Source organism: Varroa destructor, unplaced genomic scaffold (assembly GCF_002443255.2).
Source record: "Varroa destructor unplaced genomic scaffold, Vdes_3.0 BEIS01000002.1, whole genome shotgun sequence".
Taxonomy (NCBI): Eukaryota; Metazoa; Arthropoda; class Arachnida; order Mesostigmata; family Varroidae; genus Varroa; species Varroa destructor.
Window position 1 is genome coordinate 19,844,517 of NW_019211455.1, and position 20,557 is coordinate 19,865,073.

Below are 20,557 nucleotides of genomic sequence, written 5' to 3' on the forward strand. Positions count from 1 at the left end.
TGCACCTTCCACGTGACTTGAAGAGTTATTGCATTCAAAATGGAGGAGAGAAGCAGCGGTAATTTTATTTACTCTGTAAGTCGAAAATTGTTGGACATTCTCAACTCTAGAAGAGTCCTCTGGTGATACTCAGCATAACGTACTCCACTACGCTTAACTGTGAATTACAACAAATAAATTATATTCGTGTTTCTACAAATCATCTGTTCTTTCCGCTCACATTAATGACAACAGTTCTTTTTACATTACGACCGGTATAATATTACCTATACACAAGATACGTTACTGCCCATATGTCATTAAATATTATAAGGGTATTAATTAATAATTATTACCGGTACATACCCATTACGGCTGTGATAACAGCCTGTTCACGTCACGTCACGTAACGCATTGTAAACAGACCCAGATTCCGAACTGATGATGAATGAAAAAGCGTTCGTTCACGTGATTGGACGATGGATGTATTCACACGGAGCCAAAATGACATAGCAAATATTGTTAGACAGAATCAACGGAAATGGTCAAAAGTTATTCTTTGTTTCATTTGAGATTGTCACCTCTAAGTATCATTTTAACAGATGACAGTAGGTTTAGGTTTTGTCGTAGGCTGGGCAGAGGTTATACGTTTGGGTATAATAAACAGATCCGAAACGAATTATAATGATATTCCACTAACTTTTGACGTCTATTTATGACATTTTTATGCCTTTTATAGTATGCTAGGCGATATGTACCGAATGACCTTGAAACAGTTACTTTTCTGAAAACATGATATATATTTTTGTATAAGTCAAAGTCAGTGCACCCAATCTGCTATGCACCCGGACTAAATTCCTTTTAGAAAAGTTATCCTTCACCTCTCCATAAATTTATCTATTCTAATGTCTCAGCTCTAACATTCGTGGTAATAGGTCTTTGTTGCTACATCTGCAATGCAGGACACGGCAGATACTTTTTCCTTTTCAAAATTTGATTAAATTATCTTTATATATATCGATCAAGACATTCGCGTCTTATATCAATGGTGGCAAACTCTTGTATGAAATAACGCTACGCTACCTAAAAACGGCACGCTAAAGATTAGCGAAAAGGAAGATGCAACCATTTGCAAAACCGCTGTCTTTTACTAATAACCTAATTTTAATGCTAGTTTGCGACGTATAATACATTGGACGAATCATTTTTGCTTAACATTTTTAAAGCCACCCTGCTAACTCGAGAGCTTATGTTTACCTAGAGTCACCAGCACAGAAGTGAAAAGCAATTAACAGTATAATTCCAACCAATGAAAATCTCTTCACAACAAGGCGTATTTCAACCGGTAAAATGCCTATTGCCTGAATTTGGCCGTCCTATATTCCATCTCGAAGACACAGATATTACAAACGGGAAATGCAAGTCATGCGCTTATAGAACACAATGTTGTATTTCAAAAAATATAGTAAGTGAATAGCAAATACAGCGATCTAGGCGTATGTATTCGGCGTAAACTACATAATTACTTTTCAGCTAGTGCCTTTTCACAGTTTTAGAGAGCTCTTTCAAAAATTCTTCGCTTAGAAAACCACTGTTGGACTTTTAGACGAATTAAATGCCAACTGAGGCTTTACTTTCTATAACTTGCGTCATAATAATCGAGGTAATTTCGATGTCCTAAAAAGTGTACATTGCCAAAATCAGATCATCTGGTAACAATAATTTTGGCATCTAGAATCGCTTATTTTGCATTAAATTTTAGTATTGGACACAGAATCTCTTGTGTGATTCCTTGGTTGCCTTTATTTTTTCGGATTTATACTCCCTGAGGCGTATAATCACCTTAGTCAATTCCGAGGTTATGAATGTCTTAATCGCTTTTATCACTCTTATGTTCATCTCACCAATAAAATGCATGCTAAGTAGTTATGTGGCTCACTATAGCTGTAGGCCTTCAGCATATTTATAGGAAGTCGATGAAATATGCAAATTCATCTTTTACAAACACTACTGTGTTGAGTTGCATAATCTACATAAATCTATTTCATCATTAAAAAAATTTTTAATTCATGCAGAAATAATGGATCAAGGGGTCTAATATGATGATCGAATTAGAAATAAAACACATCTTTTACTTTGTAGTTTGTGCTTATCGTTCTTCGAACGCGTAGTCTACTTGATTACTTTTCGCAATTAGAGCGTTAAAGTTGAACAGCAACAACTCTTAAACATACAAAATGTGTTTTTGTTCTAACCAAAATCATCCGAACAAGTCATCGGAAGCACCTCTCGGTATCAATTCTAAGATCGACAAACACTGGTGCAAAAAATCTACAGCTTTGGATCTACCGCAATGGTTGTAAACTCTCCTGAAACGCAGACGGATAGTGCGGTAGCCGCAGCCGAGCAAAAAGACGGATATAGCATAAGATAATTGATCCTCCTGTTGTTGTGCCGTATATGATTTTGAACTTGGTTATTTTTGTAAAATCCTGACTTATATACTACTACCGCCAGGCACAATACAGGTACCAGAAATACTTATGTGGAGTATAACACTAATATATTGTAACATTTTCTCTCTGGTATATTTTCCTAATTTACTCTCTTTTTTCCTTAAGCCGAAATACTTTGTTTTACATTTTAGTTTTAGTCGAGCCTTTAAAAGATCCAAGCGAATTACCAATCAGTCTCAACTAAATTGTGACTTTCTTCGGGATACATTTCTTAGCTATTATGAACGTTTGAAGTCTTTTAATTATTCATCAGAGTTACCAAAACAGTGAAGGAATATTTACCTGAATAACTATACGAAAAAACGAAACAAGGTATTATACAACTAAAACTTTTTTCTTCACTCACCAGAACCTCAGCAATTTTTTGTAAACGAAACGCGTAGCCATTGCCACGATAACATATATAGAGAAAATCCTACACCCTCTTTTGCATCACCCCTGCCTAGCTATGTAACAATGAGAACGCTGATATTGCTGTAATTTAACATTCTTCAATAACTTTATGATTGGCTCCCATGTATTTATTTTCCCCTTTTTCTTTCACTTCACCTTGTTTTAGCTTTGCTAATAAACTTCATTTCGTAATTTTTTTTATATTTTGATTTCATTTTTTCCATGATTTTTGCGCTTTAATAGTTTTCTCTTTCTCTTATCCCCCCCCTGCCCCCTCAAGAGACATTTGCTTCTATTAATCATCTGCATAATTAACTCTTCAACCCAGTAGGATTTACTTCGGTCGTGGGTTCGATCCTCATCGGCCTCTACACCCGCTTTTTTATTCCACTCAATACATAAAATGTTTACAAATGTACATTGTATATGTTGATGTCGGTTGCCGTCTCGCCTGTGTTGGTACTTGCTGTCGGCTGCTAGACGTTACTATTATCGGCTTGCTAGCGTTGAACAATCCGTGATGTTGCTTATATCCTGTTCATTTCTTATCACCGCTTTATGTACCTTTTCTTAGCGGTGAAATTCCTTCGTCTATAATTCATTTTACATTTTGTCGTCAAAACAACTTTCTGACAGTAATTTCGCTACACCATAAAGTAATCAACTTATTGCTCCCCTATATAATCTTGACCCCTTCGACGCCCAACACAATAAGCCTTTTTTAATTACTTCACTGAGTGCAATGAGCGGGCTCGAGCTCAGGCCATTCACCGTTGTTTGGTTGCATGACTTAGCCTGATGTAAGAGTGCACTGGAAGTGAACAAAATACAGATCATATAGAGTAGCAGTATTGATCTCCTTTACGGCTATTTTTCATCTCGTTAAGAAAAAAAGATTTTTAAATACTGCGTCTACCACATGATTGACCACGCTTGATCCTCATGTTACCCACCACAGAACGCGAGATTTCCCAACGCCATTACGTTTTCCCCTATTTAAATCTGATCTCCCTCGCAATAATGATGATGATCTGTATCGATGCCAAGTCGCGGAAGCTCATGTTGAGCCTTCACTAGAAATGAAGGTTTTCATCTCATAGGCGCGAGTGGTCAACGAAGTTGCCCCTTATTGGCTCTTGACAGTTGCTTGCGGCTGTTTTAAGCTATAGGTGCCATCCGCTCTGCCTGAGCTCGTACGCGTCGTTCATATTCAACTTTATTTTGACAGTAGATCGTGTACGCCTCAGCTTGGGCCGGATCTTTAATGTTTGGGTCGTTCAGCAGATCCTAAAATACACCCACAATAAGAAAAATGTTAGTGTTAACTACACTCAAGAGAGAGAAGTTACGACATTTGTAGGGATGATAACAGTTGAAAAATAATCTTGTTGTTTCCTTGGCGTGAGTTGTGTATGCAGATGGTGGACAAGCTTGAACGAGAGACTCTGAAGTCTATTTGAAGCACTATTCCTAAGCAGACTAAGCCAATGCCTTCGTTTATAATTAGATTGGCACTTGTCATTCATCATGGGGCGTAAGTGTATCTCACCTAAAGTATAGGACTGATAAAAACCTAATGAAAAAGTAGTAGTGGAAAAAGTTGGTTGTCTCTGTAGAAGTCACACTGACGAGGTCTTGTTCCGTTACTAGTCCTTTATAGGGTGAAATTGGTACTGAATGCTAAGTGCGTAAATCATCTAATAAAATAATTGCTATTATATAGGGTATAGAAAAGTTGGCTGGGTTCTTGATAAGACATCAAAAGCTGTCAAGTAAATATGCCCCACGATTCTACGAAACAATAGCAAGTGAGCTGTGCAGATTGTTACAAAAAACATCGATACCTGAATTCCGACAAGGATTTGTTTAATCGTGATAGAAGGTCGCCAATCCTTTTCTTCGTCAAGCAACGAGAGACAAACAGTACCCGAGGGGTAGACATTCGGATGAAACAGAGGTGGGTCAAATTTACACTTTGGGGGTGTCGATGGGTAATCTTCTTTGAAAGTCATACGCAACTTATAAAGACCCTTCTCCCATGGTGTGCCTGTAACAAATTGAATCAACGATACATTTACTAGACACCTTAGAATTCGTTAATAATATCTGATGTAACTCCTTGCTAAATTGATTTTCAATATCTATCAATCAATGTCTAGTGAGAATGTTAGTCCATGAATATAATACAAAGTACAATCAAGAACCATATTTATTATTGCTGATTTGCAACTTTGTTTGTCCTACTGATATTGACGTGAACGCTATGTTTACAAAACTGTAGCAATTGCTTTGCAGTCAGTGACAGACTGTCTGTAAGCGATAAAGGCATTCGCACGGTACTCAGAAACCGCTGATCCTATGTAATACTTCTTCGAACACTTCTTAAGCACATTTTCTGCAATATCACCGGTGCATATTTGACCTCTACATGAATAGACACGTGCAGAAAAAAAAACTACTGTACTCGCACGTAAACCCTCGTTTCGCGCCAGCTGATTAAGATACGAAAGAAAATCTACCCTGTACAATTTTCGCCGCAACGGCGTATACTTATAATTATAATAATAAACACACACACTAGCCTTTTTTACACCCGCAAATAATGTCCTGTGTCAGCCATTTGTAACTGTCAGCTCGTAGATGTAGGATAATGTTTGAAACGTGTTGGCGGGCTAAAAAAAAACGACGTACCGATGACTACGTGCGTCTTATAATACGATATGTTTACTTCTTCGACAATACACACTGAATTTACGCATTCATTTACTTACACACGCATGTTTTTTGCATAAGGAAAAAGCTAAAAACTATGAATTTTTTTCATAGCCCTATCTCTATAGAAGAGCAATATACGACGGATTAATGAACAACTATAATTTTCGACAAGTTATATCAATTAATTCTCTTATGCCCTCGTTCGAATTATGGCTGCCATGCGATACGAAGAAGCCAGCGAACAATGTAGCAATCGGAATAAGCGCTCGTTTGAAGTTCACCCTTTCCCACACTGATGGCACCTTTTGAGGCCATTGAACTTTTCTACAACACATCTCCTGTACCGTGTCATGTTAACTATTACAGTATGCCAATATTTAGCTAAACCTTGAATGTCCATAGATTCGTATTCTTTTTGTAATAAAAATGCAGATTAGTAATAGAGGGGTAAACATCGCGAAATTTCGATACGCCACGGCAAAAGGTCATCGTCGGTCTCTTTGACATTTTTTCGTTGAACCCGGGCGTCGGCACCCTACTTTATGCTGCCAGCCCCTGGCCTGCACGAATGCCTAACACCTTAAGCAACCAAGGTAACACTCAAAATGTTCTCTTGGATGTCATGAGCATACCGGTTAGAAGCTGCCCATTGTTTTAGAGATGAAAAATATTTCATTATGTAGTACATAACATATAAGTACATTCTAGAGGACGACAGGCGCTGAAATGGTCGCGTCTAACTGAGCTACCGAATTAACGTCTCGTTCTCAATAATCCTCTACAACATCTGTGAGCAGCTATTTGTAGCACTTAAGGTTTATTGTCACACTGGGAATTGTTTACCGGACACACTGTAAATAATAGATTCTATTGAACCATGAACGTGACAAGCCGACTCTTGCGCGGACGTTTTCATTTTTTAATTCAACTTGTTGCACACATACACACACACACGCGTAGCTGTAGCGTCCACCACTGGATTAATCCATCTGGATCTCATCGAAAAAACTGCGGCACATTCCCGTTTTCAGCAGTCCTGTCCTACAATAGCCTCCTTATTCGAGTAACACAACTTCAGGCTCAAGACATGCGTTATGGCGGTTCTTGAGGAGGTGACACGAACAGTGAATCAGTAGGACCACGTCGTTGACTGGTGCTGGTAGTCACTGAGCGTTAACGCTTAAGTCAGCAAAACAAAAACTTACCCGACTTTCCAGGGATGGCGCAGTCCCACATCATAAGATTTGGTAATCCATCGGTTCCCTTCGTTGGCTTGGCTACGAAACCGAATGGATGTTCTTTGCGCCACGCCTTGCGCTCCTCAGTCAAACGCTGGAACGCGATTCCTGCCATTGGAAGCTCTGTGTTTCACCGATGCGGACTAAAGCAACGGCAGTGTACTACGGTAGTCAACTTGCCGCAATTGTGGCGGGATACGTTGAAAACCGGTAAAATCACCCGACACAATTGGTCGACTTTTCGAGCACTTCCAGTTGCGACGGCTCTGGACCAACTAAGCAGAGAGACGACGCTTCTTCCTTCCGACTCCGAAGAGTGCACAAATTCAAAATAGCAGGACACAGCCAGAATGGGCATCTAGTCACCTGCGACTAGATGTGCAGGACCAAGCTGGACGTCAAGCGAATGAACATTCTAAATTGTATTCGTTATTTAGATGGAAATTAGATTTTGAATTGTTAAGTTACACATATGTCACGACTACGTATTTTTTTTTTTAAATCTTGATACCGAAAAACCAAGCAACATTTGTAAAGAGACAAGCATCTGAACAAACATTTGGAAGAGCGTGCTAGCCGATTCCGACCCTTCGCCCATGCATATAGAGATAGAGGTACCTAAATACACCCTGTGAAGGCTGCTTTTCACTGTATACATTTCGCGACGCGATGTCTGTAGGACCATCTAATGCTTTGGCGGGCTTCTGCCCGCTAAAAGTAGAAGATTCTTGCAAAAAGACTGCCTATGAAAATGTATAAAAAATTCTCCAGCTCAACACTTAGCCAAAACTAAAATAACTAAGCATAATTGTTCATGTATTTCACGTGTCTTACAATATGTTCACAGACAGAGCATTTGAGTCAATACCACTAAATGTATGGATGCTATATATAGTATGTGTAGTTTTAATTTGTGCCTGTCCCAAGAGACGCATTTAAACTTATATAAGTAAATCTTTGCATTTCGTCTATCGTCGGTAAAAGCATTTGTGCATTACCTAACTTGATCAACTTTGGCAATAATACGAAGAGAACTGCCGCCCGAATTTAATTGTGAATACGAAGAGATTAGGCAAAAAATAAATTAGCCACGAAATAGCTTTAGTCACTTTCCCCGTCTACCACGGTATTAATACAAGTCATTTGCATGGCGACGCGCGGTAATTTAGCACAAGACACAAGCTAGATATACAGTGTGCGTCTGCAAGGATGGCATAAGTAGGCATATAAGGGTCGAAAAAATAGGCAGATGACTTAAATTGGAGAAAATTGGGTATATGGTTGAAGTGAACGCTGAAATAATAATGCTAACAGCTATTAGCAATATACAATGCGAAATAAAAGTACGTGAATAATGATTATTCCTCTCCAACGTATTTTTTTATTTACTATGACGGCGTCCCAACTCTGACCATTTAATTACAAAGTAGTTGCCTTAAAATAGGTGATCGCTACGTTCACGACCCATTCATATGGTGTTGCAACAAACTTATGACACACACACATACATCAGCGCGTAGCCCCTGTCGCCTTCTGCTAGTCTCTTCATATCATGCTTAAGCAATCGATTATAATGACTCGTTCTTTGAAAAAAACGGATCAATCCCGTCTCTTTAGGTTCGTGTCATGATGAAAATTGCTCGCTTACCTAAAAAGAGGAAGCGTCTTGAATTGAAAAAGCCAAGTATCCCGAACCCGTTCGGCGCCCTCGGTCTCGGTTTGATTCTTATAGGCGCTTCTCATAGCCAGAAAGCCAATAATATAGAAAACCATTGAGCACGTATAACCATTTATAGTCGTTAGATGACACGTAGCAAAAAAGGTTAATCATGAGAATACAATAATTGGCAGCATATATCGATCTCACCTGCTCCTAATGTCATGTGTTGCAATGAATTACAGTTAGTGGGACTGCAAGGCGTTTCATAAACAAATCATTTCTACATACTAATCATTTTATCCGACAATATTTTTTGTACTTCAATATCTTGACTATCACAATTCGCCTAAATTTGTTCCAAATGTATGCTTACCTTCGTTTCTCCCATTTTCTCCCCCCTTTGTACAAAATTAGTAATTGCGTACACATAAATATAAACTATTCGGTAGTGCTCTACGAGTCATTTTTTCAGCGAGCCGTTCTGTTTAGCGGACCTGTATTTTTCGGATATTCCCTTGATACTGCTTGTGGTAGTGACCGGTCTGGAGGCCACCACATGCGATGTCTGTCTTTTTTGATCCCGGCCGATTAAACCAATTGCCGGCAAGGATCTGTACAACCTATGCGAAATTCGCCACGTTTACGTGTACGTCCAGTTGGGAGGTTAAAACAAAGAACAAACGGTAAATGATATCCGACACCAATATCGCAGCTACTTTACTTGATAACTGTGTACTTCCACATGTCTTCTGAGCGGAACTTCATGTATGTTTCCCGAGCTCTCATGGTGGCTTTTTGAGTACGCACAGGACTCGTGTCAACCCGGTTAGATTCAACCAAAACAAATCATTGGATACGTGCTATTTGAACGCGTACATGTGTTTATTGCAACTATAACGCTGCAAACTATCATTCTATTCAAAATGTCTGCGAACATTTAAGGTTAGTGGTATATCTGACAGACGGCGGCAATTATGTACTGTTGTGAGCGTTTTTGGTCCATCCCTTGCATTTGTCAGGCATGGCCTTTGACAAATTTTCTATCCTGCCTATTTTAATGAAACGCAAAGCGCGGCTTATATCTTTTGTTCGAATATAGTATATGCCATAATGCTGGGAATTTATGTTGAAATTTTCTTCAAATCGTTAACATAATCATTAACAGTTACTTTTATTGAAGTCGAATTTATTTTTGCTAGTCAGTGACAAGTGCTTAAGAAATATTTCACCATTACGAAATAGAAGAAGCCGATTAATCAGGAGTGAAACATCTGTAGATATCGCAGCAATGTATTTATCATCTTTCGTACATTTATGCAATGCATTTATTATCGCGCAGGAGCGCCGAATTAGCCTGAACAGACGCGCGTCTGCTCTTGTCATAACGGAAGTAAGACAAGGTATACGTTTCATGATCAAGGTTTCTATACATGTGATGAGGATGAACAATCAATAGGCTTTGGTCGACTAATGGCCTTTTTTGCGACACAGAAGTTACGTTAAAGAGGCATTCTGTTAAACCGCAGATGCGAATCATGTGTTTTCCTAGAGATAGTCTCTCAACTTGTTCCTTGTCCGGGTGAGGTGTTACCCCCTAGTGCTAGAATTTGTTATGTGGAAGAACCAAAAATGTCATAGGCCACTTATGCGGTCCATAGCGCGCAAGTCGCCAAAAACCTCTTTTCGGTTTCAATACGACTACATGACAGAAATAATTGTCGTTACATGATTTACTCGGTATTAAAATTTAAAGCGGTGGCGGATACGAGTTTACTGAATGATCAATCTGATCTGAATTTTTCGTGTAAGTAAACCTGACCGATTTACAAAATCATAAAACTACGTGTGTCGTTTATTGACGGAACAAAATGTAACAGCTGCGTGTTGTGTTTGATCTAAATTAATTAATAGTGTTAATAATATTATAATAATTATTAGGCGTGTGCAGTCCAGTCGATGTATACGGGACTCATAAAAACCATATCTTAGAAGTTAAATGTAACGTTTGTCTCTTGTCAAATTCTCGATGCTAGAGACAAATTCGAGTTGTCTTCGATTGATTCTCATGACTAACTCGGCATTTGTGTATCGATTACGCGCTGTACTTCAAGTGTAAATATTGCAATTCAATAGATCCGTTTCACAATATATGCTTTTTTTCTTTTCTTTATAGTCGTCAAAAGATCTGAGTAGAAGATCCAAAACCGTTTGTGACTATGCATTCGCTGACTACTGTATTGTACTTATTTCTACTATTTCATTTTTTTTTTAATTCGTTTTATGTTTTACTCTGAATTTGTTCGCTTGTAACTTCTCCCAGTGACTACTACTACAGGCGGTTTGAACTGTAAATTGAAAGATAAAAAAAATAAGACGAACAATACAGAAAGTACATAATCGGAGGTGCCTATACAGCGACTCAATGAATACATAAGTTATAGCACCGTTGATTAGCGCTCGTGGAGTACGGTTACATGTGTTAACACGTGCTCGGCTTGTTATAAATGTAGGCGACGTATGGTAGTCTCTTTATTTACACTCTGAAACTCTTTGTTTTGTAAAGGAAGGCCACTGAAAATTGGCAAACTCGTTGCATTTTGTTATTTCAGTATTTTGCAAGAGTTTGTAAAAAAGTTTTCATTCAGTGCTACCGTTAGGCGTTTTTTCAGACAGTTGGCCTTTCTCAGTAATCACATCACCAAAATAAGTTCAGTAAGTAAGCACGTGAGCATTACACCATCCAACGATTACACGAGACAGTATTTAGAGCTTCAAGGATTTTTAGTTGCTAGTTTCTCAAAAAACTTATAGTTTTAGCTTATTTTAGTTAATAATATAGGTAAGAGAATATATTATTCTGAATATTTTTTCTTGTAACAGCGGTCCCCTCTAATGGTCCCGCTAAGTATATGTGGTTTATACGGCGCGATATCCTACATAGTACCCTCAGAGCCAGCTACCTAGCTAGATAGAAACCCATAGTAATGACTAGAGAATTTTGATGCGAATGACGAATCCAGCAAAAATGCATTTCGTAATTAAACAATAGCTACTTCAAATCTTTTTAGGATGTGATCGCTGTGCGCTCGAGGATGAGGATAAATGGACAACGGAACATCCGTAGTCTCGGAACTGCAGTAGCCCAGCATGGAGTCTCAACAGCACTACTACACCGATAAAATGAATATCGTTGGTCCCGCAAGATGGTGCAGAACTTTAATTAACAGCAATCGAAACTAGAGAACATACCAGCTATGCCCCGAACCACGGTATCCGCGCGAAATTGCCCCCTAGGGATTCAAGTGCTTAACACCCGCTACTCCTTTGTTGAGAGATTGGCCTCCTACATTTATCGTTATTGCTTCGGTCAGACTAAAACACTCATATGCGCTATTTTGTAAAAGATAAGTTGAAATAAAATATACCATTAACATAAACTCGGTAATTTGCTTTCATTATCGCGCCCAGTAGTACACTTAATACACTAATTAAGTCACCAAATATTTCATAGAAATTTTCGTAGCAAACTAAGTACCCATTTCCATGCTCGTCATATGAAAAATGACCAGCGAATGTTCATCGAATAATCATCATAGTCAAAATATGGTTGAACAATTTGGATAATTCGAATGCGCCTATTAATAATACTGTATTGCAATCCTGGTGATTTTCTGTAGGAGGCACTACCATTATTTTTGCTTTCGCTATAGAAGAAAAATGTATATCATTAGACTGATTTTAAAAATTCATATTCAATTAGCATTTCTACATCAGTGATTTTTCTCGGAAGCGGTCTAAAATGGATCAGAATACCATTCCTACAGTTTATGAACACGGCAGAACTTGACTGTTGAATTAACATTAATTTATTAAATTCATCACTTGTTGAAACCAAATTGCTAAATCCACTCCACCCAAATACAACCCGCTTTCTCATAATAATTTTATTCTAGGGCACTGAGTAAACAATTGAAAAGAACGTCTCCGAAGTTAAAAAAAATAGTACTCCACGTACTTTAATGAAATTGAAAGATTATTGAACGATTTACCAGATTTCCTCATGGCGGCGTATCAACTGCAGGATCTGTAAAAATGTGGTAGTTTCTGCCAACAACATGCCGCCACCTTCAGTTCCTCCATTCGGGAAACGTCGGAAGCGCAAGTAACACTAGAACAATTTTTGTTCTTCATTAGACCATTTAAATGTTTCATCAAACGTTCCGTCCGCTACCGCCGTTAGCCATTTTATCAAATAACTCCCTTTCGTACGAAACCTCTTATCTATACACGTATTTGAACGTAGACTACCACATGTCTCTAACATTACAGGAAAATGCGGACTCATTAAGCTATCACGGTCACTCCATTAAGCCATCTCAGCGTAAACTTATCACAAACCACAACTCATTACTGCCGTAATCAAGTAGCTATCTATGGCAAGTATAAATGAAATACATTGGAATTATCCCCTAATTTCATTATTCCCCCATCTACTAGTTGTATAGAACCCATAGGAGTCATCAATGATAACGGCTTTACGGTTTGAGTAGCAGTCCCACCATCGCTTCTATTTTTATCGTCTACTCCATGTTCGCGAACAAACTTTTCAGCACATTGACGACTACCAAAGGATTTGCCGGTACCTGGGTAACCCCCCACGATGACGAGTTTGGTTCGCTCAGTTCTTTGTGCTCCGATTCTAGGTTGATGTGCCAGATCGCCTATTCCTCTCCCATATTTGATGAAGGCCGTAAGGTGATTCTCCGCAGCGTTTTGAATGGGGTCTTCGTGAAGCTGTAGAAGAGTGTGTCCACCACGTTGTGCAAATCGTTGCGAGCTCCTTATTGAGACACGTATCTATATTCTTCAAAATTATTTGCTTTTTTACAATATTGAATATTTTTTTATTCACTTGCTTTTGCGAACTTTATATGGACACGATCTGGTAATTGCTTTATATATGCCTTTAATGTTTTAGCGTATTTAGCTGCTCCGTATCCTTGTAGGTGAGGAGTACCTGTGGTTGGCGATGTTTCAAAGCCCCACACTATATATCTCCATTGAGGAGCATTCCCACGTAGCACCTCGAGGTCGCTCTCCGTGTAGTCGTTCAACGTCTATATTACTTTCATGCTCCTCATGTTGCCGAAACCTAGTATTACCCGAGGCAACTTTCTTTCTTTCCATGTTAAACCTTGCTCCCATAGAGTCCCTATATAAAGGCTTCCTATCACTTTTTTTGCATCTTTAGTCTGCATGTCCGGGCGTGTTGTTCGTCCCCCTTACGGCTCCCTTGCTTCGTTTGTCAAGTGGCACTTGAGTTCTAATCATAACGTAGAAGAATTGCGCGGGAAGATACGGCAGATATCTCTTTCTGTTGCTCTTTCCCAGCGCCACTTGAAGCTAGTTCAATTATATTTAACTTCAATATTATCAATAGAGGTAAAGGCAAGGCGTGTTTATTTTTGGAATTTGAGGCGTTATGTTAGACTCGTCGTTAGAAGAAGATAATCAGATAGTGAGTTGCAACCACTATTGAGTCAAAGATATCGGAAAGCAGTTTACAATCAAATAAGGAAAAGTGGGCGAGGTAGGCTATTAGGATTATCAGATTTGGTAAGGCACGAAGGGCCGGTAATTGCGGCAGCGGTTGGTTCTGGAGGAGGCGCTGTATTCCTTCTACAGTTTATCTACGCAAATCCACCGTTCGCATCAACGGCTAGTCATCAAGCTATTAATATGGCACGTCGTCGAACCCTTACTTGGCATTCGAAACGTTTCCATTCACGTTATATGATTCGTCGGTTCAAAGGTCGTCATCGGTTTAATTATGTTCGTAAAGTTGTCGTTACTTGAGTTCTCAAAGAGTACGACGGATCGGTTCAGCCATTAGCTTCAGGAATTATAACAACATTGGACCCTAAAGAAGGAGTTAATAAATTTGTTTTTCAACTTCTTCACCTCAAAATCTTCTGCTTGAATTAGGGAAACAATATACTCATTTTAAAGTTCTTCGCTATAAAATTAGAATTGTTTCTGAAGCTCATCAGGATGGTATTCTTGATCAGGTTGTCTCTAATGCTCATCGTAGTGTTCCAACATATCTTAAGACTCTAATTTTTGGCTCAATTAAGTTTAGAGAGTTAGAACTATAAACGTGACTGAACTCACTGAACACAAAATATTTATATGAAATAGATTGATTTTGATAATTCTTTTTTATGTCTATAAAATTATGAAAACGTTTCTCCCATTCTTGATCACGTTTGCTCTTCTTGTATCCTTCCACAATCCGGAGTGGATATACTTTGAAATATCAGACTTCAGTTTCACGTCGTATCTTAGGATTTTCAAACAAATTCAAAAAGGTTGTTCTGGAGTCTTTGTTTGTAGTTTGTCATTTGGACAACCGCTATCACATCGACATTGTCCGTCTCACATTCGCAATTGCACCAGAAAGAAGAGTTTCTTAAACAAATTTTATGATAGACATAGCTCCCCAACGATGTACGCCCCTGTGGGGTCCTTAGTTGACCAAGGCATAACATGTAAAATTAAGCCACATGCTCGTCGTTGACCACAGGTTTCAAACAGAACACAGAAAAAGAACTCTTAAGCAAACTGTACCATTATTATCAATTTTTAGAACAGCACATTGAGACTGGTCCGTGTGAGATTTTTTCACTAAAAAGATGAAGGGTCATATAATCCTACGAGAACTAGTCAAAAATCTTTTTCAAACCGCCTGTATTAATGCGTTGAACAAGAACTTAATTAGTTGCTCCACTTTTGTATACTCGGTTGTTATATAAGGTTGTAAGTACGGTGCATTTCTAGTTGCGATGGTCAATATGTATATACCATTCATAATGTTCGGCGGTTCTTCATCGAATTTATCTTTACTGAAGGGATTTTACTTTTTTGCCATGACAGAGTAGGAAAACATAATGCGTCCCACTGCCTAAACAAATTTCCTACTACGACGTCCATAGGGACAAAATGTGCCAATCCAAGTGGTTGCTATCGTCATCTGTAGACGCTTACTTTACCAGTAAAGTAGGCTCATCTGTGCCAATCTCTTCTTATTTGAGTTTCTTGCTGTGTATAACTCTGAAAGTGGTTAAAGTGAAAGTTCCGAATTTTTGCCTTGTTAAATTGGCTTGCCCAATTTTGGGCAGCAGTTATTATGCTTGAGGATGAAGATCTCTAGTACTTACTAATCAGGGATCAAGCATACAAAAGAGGCGCCTCAACCTGTCCAGTGTTACACTTCATTATATGATTGTCGATATCCTAGCTACCAACGGCTTTCAAAAGGTCCTAGTTCAAGTCCTAATGGTTTTGCAGATGATACTAGTTTTGCTGAAATTTACCCCGATTTAGGCTCTGCCAAATTTCTACGGATAGTGCAGCCTTCGCGCCGAGTTTAGTATTTAAAATATTAGATAGCCTTGATCAGAAGTTAAACCTTCAATTCAGATACCTTTTGACAAGCCCTGAGAAACTTTAAGAATAGTGAAATTAACTGTGTTAGAGAATTTTGCAATGGAGACGTCGATTCACATCTCTCTAGAAGTTCCAAATGACTTCGGTATTTTAAACTTCAATCGGAAAAAGGCTAAATATACCCAGATGCAAAATACCAAGTTATCTTAGCTCTAGGTTATTATTAACACTATGATTGGAATTTACACTGTTCTCACATATTAATTATTGAACTTACCAGAATGAAGCATTCACTGAGAGAGGCAGTGCCAACTCTTTTAGTTTAGTTTATTCCAACTGTTAGGGTAAAAGTTCAATCGAAGTGCTTATATAAATATATATATATATATATATATATATATATATATATATATATATATAGAGAGAGAGAGAGAGAGAGAGAGAGAGAGAGAGAGAGAGAGAGAGAGAGAGAAAGAGAGACAGAGGGCGCAAAATTTTGCAGGATGAAGTGAAAAATTAGCAATTACCTGTCGCAAAACTACCTGTTACCATAAAGTAAATCAGCGGCTATGCCGCCGCAGAATGCACTGCTAATCATGAAAGCTCAAACGGGATACAAGAACAGATTGATACGTGATTTTATACAGTTAGCCATAATCTTGCTACAACGGTTAGCCCTGTAGCTTTGAGCCGCGTTATATTTATCGGCGACAGTTCTGCGGCTGTCCAAAAAAAAATATCCATTTATAACCCTAGTTAGAGTCGTCAATCACCCAGAATTTTTGAAGGAACTTCCTTATGACTGGGCCAAATTCGACGTCCATTGGAAGCCAATGAGCACCTTCGTAAACGTGAAGTTCGGCATGGTCGAAGAGGCGCATGAACTGTTTTCCAACCTCGACGGGAATCATATCATCGTACCTATTCATATAATCAGATGTCACAAGCACAAATGCACATAATCCAATGTGAAAAGTGATTGAACTGATTAACATCGTTCTAAATGTTCAAATATTGTCTGAGGGTTCTACAAGAAGTGTTTTATAACTATGAACAGAAGTCTGTTTCTCTTTTTCATATACCCTAATATCAAATTATATGTACATACCGTGTACCGTGGAAGCTTCAGCCCAATTCTGATGCAGTTAATCACTTATTCAGTTAACCTAAATCTTGTTAACAATTAATTTAAAAAAAAAAAAAAAAGTTTGACGAATAGCTTATTCTTTTTTTTTGACCGAGAATACGATTCTAAGAGATATATTTGTACCGTGAGTCTTTGTTCATACTATACATTTAGTTCATTCAAATGGAGATTTTCATTTCCTATGAACGTGGTCGCATCAGTTGTTTTTTATTTAGCTAATTGTATCGAGACCGCTTCATGAAGATATATGTACCTTGCAAGGCAAAGCATCGTGGGTACTGCTATTTTCGGTACTTCGAGACGTAAATTATACGGACTCCGTTCCTCACACGGGCAGAATAAAATAGCGAATTTAAAGCAGTTAAGCGTAGAAGAGACGGTCAAACCTTTGGTGTCAGCCGTTGGGTCTATTGCCTGGAAAACAAAAGGTGATATATCAAATTATTACTTGTTAAATTCTACATTGAAATTGCCACGTATTTCAGAGCTTCTCCGTGGCCCTTTATCTTTCGTAGCAAATGATGAATTCGGTTGGGAAATACTGCTTTAACTACGCAAGGTACGAGATGTCTGTCTGTCTGTCTGTCTGCCTGTTTATCGCATTGATCTAGTTAATTCTGAATTCCTGTAATACTCAACAATGTCAGTATAAGAAGCGGAACATGCCACTGCCAGCGCACTTTCCAGCTTTGTTTTGGAAGCTTTAGGAAACAATTTCGCTGGAAGTGCAAGCATCCACAGATATAATGTGTGACAAAGATTCACGTGGACGTAGCCAAGGAAATAGAGTACGCCTAGCTTACCTGCGAACGCAATACCTGTAGCACCATTGTTGCAAACATAGCTCCTTGCGAAAATCCGAGAATACCATCAAAGGGCCCATAGTTCAAAACATATTCCTCAAGCGATCTAACAGATCTTCGCAGCCCTGAAGTCGAAAAATTATGGACGCAAACATAAAAAGTGGATGAACCAAAGAAGCTCGAGTTATTACATTCATAGAAACGTGTGCCGTCTAATACATAAATCTTACAAAATAATGTATTGGTAAACAAACGAAATATGTTGAACTAGTATATTTGATTGTTCGTGCATTTTAGTGTAATAGAATTCTAAACAGTAATTATCATTTGAAAGCATTTGCGCCATATGAAAACGTGGTTCTTATGCTTTCAGCAACCGTAATTCCAATTATTATCGCGGAGTTATTTATTAAGATCGCCTAATTTTATAGATTTCACTAAGATAATACGCCCAAACATAAAAAAAAAACATGCACTTATCATTAATTTTACTTACACGCAAGCTGATGTTGATCCACCTCCTCATCAGGGCATGATAAATCGAATCTGTTTGGGTACCAGCAGAATTCGTTGTTGTGAAGTTCCTGACCGGAGACAACAGCAAATTCGGCCATCGGTCCTACCCAAGCCCTCAATTCGTCCAGGCCCTTCGAAAACTCATTAGCCGAATCTTTATAACCATGAAGACAAATGACGCGTATCACTCTGCGAGACGCACCCGGTCTTTGAACATGTGGCATTTTGAAAGTCAACTTAGATATCAAAGAACTACAGTACTCGGAGTCCAGTGAGCTTGTACGTAAAATTATGCTACTGGAGTCTTCTGTAGTGGCAAGCTTTAATCGGGAGCTAATCAGTGGCCTAACAAACTTTGGAACTAGAATACGCGTTTTGACAGCGAAGAGTTTGGCTGGGGTAGCGAACTATTCGGCGCAGATGTCTTTTGAAGCAGCGATAGTGTGCACGTCAGCCGTGCTTTCGAGAATCTAATTTTTATGGATTAGTGTCACCCTGGCCATCAGTTGCCTTCGACAAGGTATCGCGACCTCGTTGATGCTGCATCACGGTACTCGCTACAGCGCAAAGTTTGCTCTCTGAGGTGGAAGGATCTTCCGGTGGCGACTCCTACTCTGAACAATATATCTGACATGATTTACAGTTAGATTCTATAATTGGAAATTATTTCACTAATACATGTATTTCGAGGCATGATATTGGTTGAAGTTAGGAATCAGCAGGGACAAATTGTTCGCCTTCATAATTTACTTCTATCGGACGGTTTCAAATATGATGCTGTCAATAATGCAGCTTGACTGATCCACGCTCCCTGGTAGATATTCTAGTGAACAGAGGTTAACTCTTACTGTGGAAAAATCAACTCCAAAACCTGCTCGCTTCTGAAGGAACAGGAAATCGAATCAATGGGTTAGTGTGTTCGAATGACGGTTGCTGTTCGGCAGACTGATACCAGCTGGGCCGAGTACTTTGAGACAGATTGGGGTTCAAAAGGCCCTGTTAAATAACCGGTTCGGGCTTGACACCTCCGCTAGAATTTTCTAATCTCAAGAGAATCTGAACATAGTGGTTCAACACCAAATCAGTACCTGAGACGTATTCTATGTAGCTGAGAGCGTTTCCTCTGGTTTCAGGATAATGTTAAGTCGACCCAGAGTCAGACCCTGAGTAGCCGGGCTGTACCCAGGCTTGATGGAGCTGCTAACTAGCTTGCCTCTATCAATTTCCTCCTCAGTCTACTACGCTTCTTCTGGAATACTCGCCGCAGGCACTGCAATCATTGAAATCTAACGGCGTGCCTGCAAAAATTGTTTTTCTTTACTGTCACTCAGAAAACTACATTGAGATAAACGCCTAATATTAAGTCACAACGCAATAAGCGAGAAGAAAAACGAACAGAGCACGTTGCTTTAGAGACGAGTAGCGTTATTTCTGATGGCGCTTTTTAACCGAAAACGCATATGAAAAAAGTTTGTGTCCGTGCTATCATGATTATATGTTGAGCAGTCCGTAATACATATGACCAATAACCGTCATGTGTCTGTATCTTCTGAGTCTCCCTGACTGGCTACTTATGGATGTTGTCCTTTTGTCATATACCTGTGTATATAATACCTGCTTGACGTAGAACTGTCCGCAGACATAGTTTTAACTAGAGCACAACAATTTCAGCTGATCAGCTGACGTGTCTATCAAAACAGGACACCAGGGGGCGCTGAAAGCGGCTGAGAAGGAATTGTTCTAATCGAACGTGTTAGGCTGACTTAATGAACCATTTTTGTAGTTAAACTTCCCAAACTTAACGAACAAGTATGTCTTGCATACATACTATGCATAGTGTAGGCTCTTGCTTTCATTTATTTACACAGCTAGGATGTGTTGACATTTCAATAGTATATGTCAAACACATCCACCTAAATTGAATACTCCAGACGACGGCGATTCCCAAAGTACGAACGTTTTCCCGCCGAAAGCTTTAAGGGAAGGACCTCACTTCGGGTGATAAAACGGACAAACCTTGGACCTACAAAGTGATTATGAAAGTGCTGCAAAAAAATTGATGAAACTGTACTATAAACGAATTGTAATTCGGATAGATAACATAGTGGACCCAATTTGCACATTGTCTATTTCAAAGCAACAGG

General features: G+C 38.9%; 2 protein-coding genes and 1 long non-coding RNA gene across 8 annotated transcripts; 1 reads left to right on the forward strand and 2 right to left on the reverse strand.

Moving 5' to 3' along the window:
- Window positions 1-2,810: 2,810 nt before the first annotated feature.
- lwr (ubiquitin conjugating enzyme lesswright) lies at window positions 2,811-7,173 on the reverse strand. Of its 2 annotated transcripts, XR_002670974.2 has the most exons (4): window positions 6,809-7,173; window positions 4,733-4,935; window positions 3,842-4,175; window positions 2,811-3,699 (listed from the first exon to the last, which is right to left on the reverse strand). XR_002670974.2 is itself a non-coding variant. In XM_022791840.2 (3 exons), the coding sequence occupies exons 1-3, from the start codon at window positions 6,954-6,956 to the stop codon at window positions 4,047-4,049; spliced, it is 480 nt and encodes a 159-aa protein (XP_022647575.1). In that variant the 5' UTR covers window positions 6,957-7,173; the 3' UTR covers window positions 2,811-4,046. The 2 variants fall into 2 exon arrangements, 1 of the variants encoding a protein (XP_022647575.1); XM_022791840.2 differs by having other exon boundaries at window positions 2,811-4,175.
- Window positions 7,174-9,154: 1,981 nt separating this feature from the next.
- On the forward strand, window positions 9,155-11,938 carry LOC147757487 (uncharacterized). The gene is made up of 2 exons (XR_015322540.1): window positions 9,155-9,443; window positions 11,570-11,938. It is a non-coding gene; the product is annotated as an uncharacterized LOC147757487 (long non-coding RNA).
- Window positions 11,939-12,344: 406 nt separating this feature from the next.
- LOC111244418 (esterase OVCA2-like) lies at window positions 12,345-20,180 on the reverse strand. Of its 5 annotated transcripts, none has more exons than XM_022791522.2 (6): window positions 20,028-20,116; window positions 19,502-19,711; window positions 18,394-18,620; window positions 17,898-18,022; window positions 17,348-17,508; window positions 12,345-16,868 (listed from the first exon to the last, which is right to left on the reverse strand). In XM_022791522.2, exons 3-6 carry the CDS (start codon window positions 18,509-18,511, stop codon window positions 16,700-16,702), a joined length of 573 nt encoding a protein of 190 aa, XP_022647257.1. In that variant the 5' UTR covers window positions 18,512-18,620; window positions 19,502-19,711; window positions 20,028-20,116; the 3' UTR covers window positions 12,345-16,699. The 5 variants fall into 5 exon arrangements, with proteins under 5 accessions (XP_022647257.1, XP_022647255.1, XP_022647253.1 ...); XM_022791520.2 differs by having other exon boundaries at window positions 18,394-19,022; XM_022791518.2 differs by having other exon boundaries at window positions 18,394-19,040.
- Window positions 20,181-20,557: the final 377 nt, after the last annotated feature.

Bases quoted from the DNA above. Each gene is read 5' to 3' on its own strand.
- LOC111244418 (XM_086982110.1), bottom strand. From the start codon at position 20,056: ATGTCTGCGGACAGTTCTACGTCAAGCAGGTATTATATACACAG. The intron at 18,621-20,012 runs GTATATGACAAA...ACATGTTCAAAG, and splicing joins AGCAGGTATTATATACACAG to ACCGGGTGCGTCTCGCAGAG. The intron at 16,869-17,347 runs GTACATATATCT...TTATATGAATAG, and splicing joins ACGATGCTTTGCCTTGCAAG to GTACGATGATATGATTCCCG.
- lwr (XM_022791840.2), bottom strand. From the start codon at position 6,956: ATGGCAGGAATCGCGTTCCAGCGTTTGACTGAGGAGCGCAAGGCGTGG. The intron at 4,936-6,808 runs GTAAGTTTTTGT...AATTTGTTACAG, and splicing joins CGCCATCCCTGGAAAGTCGG to GCACACCATGGGAGAAGGGT. The intron at 4,176-4,732 runs GTATCGATGTTT...GGTGTATTTTAG, and splicing joins AAATCCTTGTCGGAATTCAG to GATCTGCTGAACGACCCAAA.